At 35.1% G+C, this 10,624-nt stretch overlaps 1 protein-coding gene across 2 annotated transcripts in view; it reads right to left on the reverse strand.

Moving 5' to 3' along the window:
• Positions 1-2,994, reverse strand: part of slc5a10 (solute carrier family 5 member 10) — a 33,869-nt gene extending 30,875 nt beyond the window's left edge. The window contains exons 1-2 of one of the 2 annotated variants that reach the window (XM_055023088.1): positions 1,410-2,992; positions 1,257-1,328 (exon numbers count right to left, since the gene is read on the reverse strand). In XM_055023088.1, the coding sequence (XP_054879063.1) occupies positions 1,257-1,328; positions 1,410-1,517 (180 nt within the window). In that variant the 5' untranslated portion in view covers positions 1,518-2,992. Of the gene's footprint in view, positions 1-1,256; positions 1,329-1,409 lie in introns of both variants that reach the window. The other variant, XM_055023089.1, reaches the window with a different exon arrangement.
• Positions 2,995-10,624: the final 7,630 nt, after the last annotated feature.

Genomic DNA, 10,624 nt, shown 5'->3' on the forward strand with positions numbered 1-10,624 from the left:
TAGAAATACTGAAAGGATTTGTTAGAAACTGTGAGCTGCGCTGAAGTAAATAAAAGAGAGAAGTTCAAATACATGCTGAGAGTGAGAATCCTTCCAAAAGGTGAAGATATATCACAGATTCAAAAATAAAAACTATAACCGGGAGGCCGTGGATAACATAGGGAATAGCGCCCTCTTCACTTCCGGAAGGCAACAGTTTCACAGGAGAGCAGGAGGACACTAATGATGTCTCCTGTCTCCTATGTACTTAATAAGTAAGTTAATACTTCTGTGGTAGGATTATAATAAGCCCTTTGAGGTTTGCCCGACTCACCAGTACATTTAATTGATTTCCTAGTGGATCTGTTGGGAGTTGGACTTTTTTTTTACTTAAATAAATAACTAATTAACTAGACAATTTGATGTTCTTTGCCCAAACAGGTTTGGAGTAGGATGCTTTTTAACCTGAGTTGAATGAGTTGAACTTTACATTTACAGCATAGAAGTAAAAATTGTAGTGGTTTTGAGAGTAAAGACAGTTTGACTCTCCCCATTCAAATGTATTCTTTTATCATTTCATCATGTAACTTCATTTGATGTCACTGCTTGATAAATCTAGTATGCAGACAGGACAGTTTATGACTAGACACAGCGATGGGGTGTTTATAAGATTTAATAATCTGAAACAAACTTCCAGAAATCAGAAAAAAATGCTGAAAAATATTTCTTTTAAATGAACACTAAAAACTAATTTGATTAGAGTTGCATTCAATTCAGAATTGAATGCAACTCAATGGAACATCCTTGATTTATATTCTATATTCCAAATTTCCGTTACTTCTTTATTTTAACACTGCATTGTAATATTTGTCTGAAGTTTTCTATTTCCATTGAATTGCTTAAATACACTGTACAAATAAACTTGCGTAGCCTTGGTTAAATTTGGTTTTTGGCTGAATTTGGCCATCCAATCACAACCTTAAGTTCAAACTTAGCGTGCCAATTTAAAATCTGCTGTTGTATGACCCTAAAAAGATCCTTGATGCTGACAAACCTTCTATTGTGGATGAATTAAAACTGTTAACTGTGTTTAAAAAAACAAACAAACAAAAAATCTGTTAACTGTTCAGTAGTTGCTCAGTTATGTTCCAAAATAACACCAATGGACACATATGTGACAGCATGCTGATATAAAAGTTAATCAGTTTTTCCAAAGTAAAAAGAGGAATAATCTTTGTTACAACAATAATCAAAACAGATCTCAGAGACAAACTCACCGGCCACCAGGCCATGTCCCTTCCAGCCAGAAAATATCCACTCAGAGTATTTCTGCTCACCCTGCATGATGACTGACAGAAACAACAATTTTTGTGGACAGTGTATGATATTAACAAAACATAGGAGCATAATCAACTAAGAATGACCCTTACCCAAATACCGACAGCGAGGTTCAGGAAAAAATATGTTGCGATGACAATAATATCGGAGATGCTGAAGGACTGGGATCCGGCGTAGAAGTTGATGGTGAAATTAGGCATCCTCAGCAGTCTCAACAAATCTCAAATATGACAGAAATGTTTTCTTTTGGCCTCTTAGTGCACCTCCTGGGTTCAAGCTTTACACATGCAGAATTAATATTAAAGAAGTTACAAGTAAACTTTGAACCTTTAAACTCTCTCTTCATCAGGTGAATATCTCCCTCTTGGCTGAGCTACAAGCTGACCTTTGCATAAATGCAACCCTGACACAGGCTGATAGCTGTACAGCTGGAGAGGGCAGTTCCTGAGCTGAATTGATGATTAAACACATCACCCTAATGTAGCAACTGCAGGGTTGACACACACACTCTGCCAGGGGATAATGGAGTGTACTGTATGCTGAGCACTAGAGTACAGCAGATGCTCATGCGGGCCAGAGTCCGTCCTGACACACACACATACACACCTACATCCCCGCAGGCACACGCACCGACACCCCCCACCCACACACACATGTGGTAAATCATTGCTGGTGACAAGTATAATGTCATTAGTGTCTAAACACACAAACATCTTCTGCTAAGGTGTTAAAAGGGTCAGTGAAAGTGTGCAACAACAGACTAAGAGCTGTTTGGAGTTTCACTTAAATTATGTATCTACATTTTAACACAGAAATTGTTGTGATGTATTGAAATCAATGTGTTTTTGTTCAAATGAAAGATGTAGGTCACCACTAGTGTCTAGTCTTAGTGATTTGGGGTCTTTGAAAAGCACCTGAACAAGTTATGATTTCAAGACATGACATTTCAATATTACTATAATACAGAATAGTCACACATGCAGACTATAATGTTTTCAGCAGTTTCCCCCAGAAAGTTTTCAGAAGGGTGGCCAGATGAGCAACTGATGATTTTGCCATGCAATATGAAAAACCAAAAACTGTAAAAGAATTCAGATTTTCTCATGTATTATGGTATTATGATTTTTCCACATACATCATCATTGTTTAAAATGCCCAAAATGTATTTTTATAAAGTAGATGTGGTCAAATCTAAACAATAGGTCAACTGGTTTCACACTTTAAATGGTTCTGATCTATAACTCAGAATTCGTAATGCACCTGCACATTTTTAAGTGGTATGTTAAAAGAAGAGGACAAGACGTCAGTAGTAAAAGTGTTCAATAAGTTTGCTTTCATGCTTCCAAGATTTAAAATTAACACAAACCCTGGCTGGTGTTTTCCTGCTATAAGAAGCAGATGGCAGTGGTAGAAACACCCTGACGTCACACACATCATCATTAATCTCTCTCTTCCTCCCACACAAGACAAAGTGTAAAAGCTGTACAAGAACCAAGAACTGTATAAGCATATTACTTATGAAAAGTTTATTTGTGTGGAGATTTTAGATTACGTTTGACTGACATGGAAAATTAATTTTGAGATTTTAAACGGTGGTTTTCATGTCTTTAATCAAGTAAAGCAGTTAAAATGCTTCTAGTGTCAGTTTTCTGAGACCACAAAATAATAAACTTATAGCCTTAGGAACACATAGGAGACAAACAAAAATATTAAGTTAAAAAAAATGTTTTGTCTTGTAAAATTTAGTTTTTGTTTCTTTTTAAAAATATATTCAAATTTGTTAAAAAAAGTTTAGGAGAAGAGATGAGCAATTGTGATTCATTTTAAACTAAAAACTTTTGAAATTTGAAAAGATTTGCTATCTGATGGTCATTGTTGCTCTTCTTTGTTTCTTTTCTGTGGTAGAGGTACCAAAGAGACCTGATAGAGACATAGCCAAAATATTGTGTTTTATCCCAACTGCTTCATTTATCCTGAGCCATCGCTCACTTTACCCAAAAGCTGTCCGACAGCGCCTCAAGCTGGGCGTTTTACGAAAAACGGCTTCAACAATTTGGATTCAAGAGCAATTTTTGCATTTATTATTATGTAGACAGAAAAACCTCACTGAGAGCTGACTTTCAAAAGCAACCAGTTTTAAACATTCATAACAACATGTTGAAACATACTACACTCAGTACAATTAGTAGAATCATAAAATTGAAAAATTACCACTGACGATAAAATAGGACACTAGTTACTAAACCTATTTAAATAAAAGCGAAAATGTCAAGGAAACTGCTTTTAAAATATTTGTTGACAGAAAACAGAGGAAGCAGATTTCTGGAGGAGATTCAGCAGATGTTGCTGATTATGGTTGAGACCTTTTCCTGTTGTGGGCAACGGGGCCCGGCAAATACCCGTGTTTGAACGGACGGCGGAGTCCGGCGGTAACAGGCGCTTAAATTCCGTGACAAAAAGAAAAGGAAAAAAAAAAATTTCAAAAACACAAAAAAACACTTGGTATTTTATTATATGATGCATGACTGTGTTTTGTGTTTATGATGTAAAGCACTTTGAAATGCCTTGTAGCTGAAATGTGTTATACAAATAAAATTTGATTGATTGATTGATTAGAGAAGATTCTTTTGAAAGTAAAAGCGCTTCCACATTATCTGGCAAGTACTAAATTGAATTTAAAGGTGACTTTGGCATAATCTGGATTGTGAGTGGATCAAGATGACTAGTTGTAGTGGGGGGCTTTTGGAAGATGAAAATATGGCCATAAGATGGACTATGGTAGAAAATAGAAGGGGAGGGGAAAAGATAAAGTTAAAAAGGAATTAAATGCTGGTGAAAGATTTCTTGAGGGTGAGGAAGAAAGAGTTGAAATAAGAAAGAAAATAATGATGGAAGATTTCAAAGTTATATTAAAATTTAAGGCTGAACAGGATATGATTGGGGTAAGTTCTATCAGTTTCTCAAATGGATTAAAAAGTTATTGGAGATATAGAACTAGCTAAAGTCTTAAGGGATGGAAGCCTTCTTATTATTTGTAAGAATGCTGAGCAAAAGAATAAGAAGAAGTGCTGGAAAGAAAAATTAATAACATAAAAATAAATCAGGAATTCAAATTTGGATAAAATAATGATTGGTTACATGAGCTTTAATGTAAGAGCCTATATTCCACCACCTCTCATATTATAAGTGTCAAAGATATGGACATACTGCAAAGGTTTGCAAAGGGACACAGAGAAGTTGTAGATGTGGAGGTGATAATAATTCTGTTAAATGTTGTAACTGTGGAGGAAATCATACTGCAGCATATGCAGGATGCATGGTAAGAAAAGAAGCAGCTGAAATTCAAATAGTTAAACTGAAGCAGTGAAAGAGGTAAAAAAATAATGATCCAAAAACAAATTATGAAAGGAAAAGAGTGGCAGACAATAATTAATATAATATTACATTAGAAAAATGTATTCTTTGTCTTGCCTTTATCATAAATTGTTCAGAACAAGCAAGAACTAAAACTGAAAAAATAAAAATAGTAAAGGCAGCTACAAAGATTTTTAATATCAAAAATGTATCATGGGAAAGAATTCATGATGAACTCAGACATGGAGAAGGAACATCTGAAGCTGAGGCTTTTCAAATCATCACATAATTCTAATATTACAAAGGAACGCTTGCAGCCTAATAGCAAATGGTCAGGAATTTAAAGGCTTCATTAATAATCTGAATGCAAAACCAGATATAATATGCATTCAAGAAACATGATTCATTCTGTCATTGCAGTTTAGTGTTCATGGTTACATACATCCTATCTTACATAAAGATAGGATAAAGGTTATAGGATGTGCCATATTTTTAAAGGAAAACATAACATTTATTGTTTTCCAAATAATATCAGACTTTGAATTTATTGCTGTAGAAATTTGGACAAATGATGGGAATATCACAATAATAAATTATTACAATCCTTGTAACGGTCTCGCTATGGTGTCCTGAACCAAGCTGACCGTCAACCAAACTCCTTTTACGCGAGTCAGGATTAAACGGCTCTTCCTTTATTAACGTAGAATGGAGTGAAACTGCCAAAACAGGAACAACATAAATTCAATAAATAACTTACTTTGTTTCCCACACATTAACATAAACGCTCATTTTTAAGTATACCTACAGGCATTGCGTCGAAGAACTCGATCTGAACACGACATTCACAATGTATCCGTCCGAACATCTGCTCTGCCGTTAACAAACAACCTAAATAAACTTTGGTTTATTTAGTCAGACTTTAAACTTGAAACTTTAAACTTTCAGGGAAAAACATTTTCCTGAAAGTCCAGAAGGTGGCAGCAATGTGCCATGCAAAGTAAACACTCACAGGTTACAGGACAATCCTTGCAAACAACTAGAAAACTGTGAAGTGCACAATTCAGAGACTGAGGTCCAGACAAAAGTCAGGGAGCAAAAACAATCTTTAATACATCTGCAGACAGAGAGCAAAAATCCACTGCATTAGGCGAAAATCATTCTGCTCAAACGAACTCAGAGTTGCATAGTTGCTTTATTCACCTCTCTGCTAACAGAGACTCAATCTGCTAAGACCAAACAAAAGAAACAAAGGAAAACATACGGAACAATTTAACCTTACACACTCATTCACTATCATGTCTACGGGATGCGAAAACTAAACACTCCATCTCCATGCAGGGAAGACCTGCATGGAGAAAAACAGCAAGTTCCCAGATAACCCGTCTGCGAAACAGACACATCTTGTTCAATTAGTTTGTACACCCTCTGCAGCTGCATGAAAAAACATCTTGACTATGCTACTGTATGATGCAAATAGATTTTCTCTTTAAAGAAAAATCTACTTCACAAAACTTAAAGCTTGAATCAACCCTACAACGCTGAAGAAGGAAAATAGTTTGGTATGGGAACTTCAATACACTTTATGGGGAGATCAAGATGATTATTATAAGTGGAGGAACTTTAGAAGAGATGATTGAAGAAAAAGAATTGGTAATATTAAACTGCACTCGGGTGGAGTTGGTAAGATATTGATCTGACATTGGTTTCTCAATGTATTGCTGATGTTATGTAAAGACAGCACAATGGAAGTGATCATTGCCCAATTTTTGTCAGCATAGGAATAAATAGAGAAAGGCCAGGAGGAAATTTGAGAAAGCTGGGATCATTTTAAAATGGTGAGTGAGGAAAGTGAGGTAAACATGAAAAATATAGATACAAGTAAACCAACAATAAATGAATTAAACTGGGAAAAAGTAAAAAATGTTTTATTGATACAGCCAAAAGTTTAATTCCTAGAAGTAGTGGCATTAAAAAAAGAAGATAGTTTGTTGGTGGACACCAGAATATTCAATAGCAATTAAACAGCAGAATAAGGTTTTTAAAACATTTAAGAAAACAATTTGTTTCCATAACCTAATAAATTATAAAAGAACACAGGAAGAAGTTAGGAAAACTATGAGAAATATTAAAATGTATTATTGGAGGAAATATTGTAAATCTTTGGGGAAAAATACTGCATTAGACAGGTTTTAGAATACTGTAAAAAAATGTCTGGAAATCCAAAAGAATATTTTTCCCAATAATAAAAGATCATAGAAATATTATAAAAGATAATAAATCCACTCATATGTCCCATATAAAGTGCTCCCATATATCCTCATGTTAAATCCATGTTAAATCCAGCCAAATGGGTGGATTTAACTGAAATATAATTAAATAAGGTACTTGTTAAATATCAGTTTTCCCTGAGTTGATATATTGCATAAAATCCCGTTGAAGCGAGTTGGGGTCCAGCCTGGAGTTCAGGGCCGTGCAGAGACCTTTGGAGGGGTAGGGGCTCAAAGTTAAAAAAGGGCACATTGAACAAGATCTTAAAACACCATAGAGCAATACAGCAACAACCTGTATTAATCCAGAATGAATTGGATCCTACTATATCATTGCCATCATGCGAGGAAATGCAAAGCAAATGTATATTTTCCCCAACAGGTAGAAAGTTGCTGTTTCTGCCGCTGACTGTCCTGGAGGGCTGAGTTGATCTGAGACTGTAGGTGTTAAACAGACCAGAGGAGAGAAGGTCAAAGGTTATGAAGTTATGAAATAAGCTAAATTGCTGCCATTTTACTAATTAAGCCCTAATAATATTTATTTAACCGCTAGAACAAATTGGCTGCAGACTGATGAATAGATCAAAGGAGTTAACTCTATAATTTTTGATGTTAGCACCTCTGAGATCTAGAATTATAAGACTGAGATATCAAGGCAAGGAAAACTCAATAGCTGCTAGGAGGGGCCATTCAGGGGCCCCTAGAAATGTTTGAATTGTAACACAGACCATGGATATAAACCTGTAGCATCATTCATAGAGAATGACAATATTATTACATTTTATTTATTGCATTCAGCTGGGGAAAAAAAGTACAATTAGGATTTAATTAAGAAGTTTACTTTGTAAAAGATTAAAGAATCATCTTGATAGTTTGATTGTTGTGTTACCATGGCTACAACATTGTGTAATCTTTGTATTTGAATTGGGTTTGTTCAAAAATACATCATAGCAAACAACCAATAATCAGTGATTGATTTTAAACTCACCCAATAAACCCGGTGTCCCTCTCACAGACTCACCTTATCGATATTTAAACATGTTAGTGATGCTGAGGTTCTTAGTAGGACGGGAGGGTTGTGTCTGAGGCCCCATATTACCTTGAGCCGGCCCTGCATGAAGAGCTGCTGCAATGCACATCTCTGGAATCTACCTGGAATCTACCTGGAATCTACCTGGAATCCAACGGTGGCCCCTGTCAGTCCACGGATGCTTTGGTTCATTAAATTGTGGCATGTTTGTTTTTATGCTGTGGTTCTAATTATTGCTCCAGTATTTTCTCTGATGTTTATTTCATGACCTCTAAATGCTCTGGACCGAATCTTCCTTTAACACTTGAGGTTCTGTAGTAACTTCTATTTACAGTCGTTCACCTCCAGCCCAGATCCCGTCAGCAGCGGCTTTAACCCGCCTGGCAGTGAAGTTAAGGAGGAGCAAAGCAAACAGTCAGCAGGTGGTACCGTGTGGCACCGGGTGGTACCGGGTGGTACCGGGTGGTACCGGGGCTTTGAGGTGCATCGCGCCTCGCTGTGACAGTTGGAGTACAGACAGACATTCTTTCTATCTGTATGTGGTACCGACTGCCTGCACAACCGGGCCTTTAGCAGAATGATGAAGTTAAAGTCAGAAGTTTCTCTGCTGTCAAAGCATTTCTGTGTTTAGGTCCTGCTATTGCGAGGACAATTATAGAAATATAACGCGAAACAGTTTTTATTAGCGACTGTCAAACAAGTCGCCGAGCAGCTGAATCAGGAATCCTAGTTGACGCACCAGCTGATCTAAACGCAAATCCAAGATGGAGTTAAGATGGTTTTATTTTTGTCAATACTGTTTATATCCAAGGCAGAACAGTGTCCAAAGCAGCGTAAACATGGTAATAGAGGCCTTCTGACATACAGATAAAAATAAAATAAAATACAAAAATTTAAACATTTGTTTTTGAAACCCCCCCCCAAAAAAAACAACAACAGCAAAAACTTGAAAAAGGACGCTAGGGGCATCAAGGATAAAAGGGGCAACTGCCCGTGCCTTACAATCACTCAAACGAAAAAGAAGAATTAACAGAGAAATTATATAGCTCTTATATCTAATTGATGTAAATTGGTGGAGAAAATGATAACTGAGAGATTAATGTATGAAATAGAAAAAAGGTTTTTTATCTCCTTATGAGAGTGGTTTTAGGAGTGGATGGACAACTGTAGATCCAATTGTTTGTTTAGAAATTGAAATAAGAGAGGCTCAGGTTATAAAGAAATTCTCTTAGCTACATTGAAAAAGTGTATGAAATGCTTTGGAAAGAGGGTTTATTAATCAAGATGGATAAAATGGCTATAAAATGGAAATGTTTAATTGGATTAAGGATTTTTAAAGAATAGAACAATAGAAGTAAGAGTAAATTATTGAAATATTTATGCTACACAGCCCACTGCTTTTTAATATAGTGATTAATTATAGTTTTGATAATATAGATTTTAGAATTAGTAAAGCTTTATATGCAGATGATGGGGCATTATGGGTGAGAGGAGGCAATTTAAAAAATAGAATGCAAACAGCAATTGATAGGGTTGAAAGATGGTCACAGAAATGGGGGTTTCATTTGTCTGTTGAGAAAACACAAGTAATAGATATTAGATTATAAGGGTAAAAATTAAAGCAAGAAGATATCATAAAGTACCTAGGCGTATGGTTTGATGTAAAACTTTCATTTAAGATACATACACAGAAGATTATTGACAAATGTAAAAAAGATAATATATTTTGAGATGTTGATCAGGGAATAATTGCGGGCATCAAGCACATGTTTAAAAAGAATATATGATGTTTCAATTCGTTCTGTGTTAGACTATTGTTTATAAATCAGCTGCTAATTCTTTGCTATTAGATTTAAAAAGAATCCAAGCTAAAGTGCTCAGGATATGCTGTGGGGCTTTTAGAACGTCTTCAATTCCTGCTCTTCAGGTCATTATCAGAGAAATGCCACTAGTAAAGTTAGAAACCAAAGTAAAAAATAAAAAAATAAGTAGAGCAGACATAAAAGTAATTATTAAAGATAAAATAAATAATATATGGCAGGAGAGATGGACTTTAAAAGAAAGAGGAAGGCATTTAAATAAAATACAGAAGGAGGTAATCATGAGAAATAATAGTATAATGAATAAGAGAGAGGAAATATGGATTAACAGATTGAGGATTGGGCATACTACTTCAAATAATGGTTTAAAAATAATAAGGAAACATCCAGCAGTTGATTGTTCTTATTGCGGGGAAAGTAGAACATGTTTTGATTTATTGTAGAAAATGTATAAAAGAGAGAAAAGAATCAAGAAAAAAAAACATACTTATTTAGAACAAATCTACAAAATATAAAATTGCTTCCCTAATTTATTAGGGAAGCATCAATCACATGATGTAATTCAAGCACTTATTAAATATTTAAGAGATACAAAATTAGCTGAGAGGATTTAATATGTATTTATGTGCGTGTATAACTATGTATGTAATTTTGTTATTTTAAGATATGAAGATATATAAGAAACATTAATTTCTGAATTACATCTCCGTCCAGTTGATGGCGGTAATACACAAAGATTGTAAACTACCAGAAAAGGTTATAGAACAAGAAGAAGAATAGAGGAAACTATGATAGCCAATCAGGTGTAAGGTAAGTCGAGCTACCCGGATGCAAAA

The sequence above is a fragment of the Poeciliopsis prolifica genome, unplaced genomic scaffold (assembly GCF_027474105.1).
Source record: "Poeciliopsis prolifica strain line A6 unplaced genomic scaffold, Auburn_PproV2 SCAFFOLD095, whole genome shotgun sequence".
NCBI classification, from domain to species: Eukaryota; Metazoa; Chordata; class Actinopteri; order Cyprinodontiformes; family Poeciliidae; genus Poeciliopsis; species Poeciliopsis prolifica.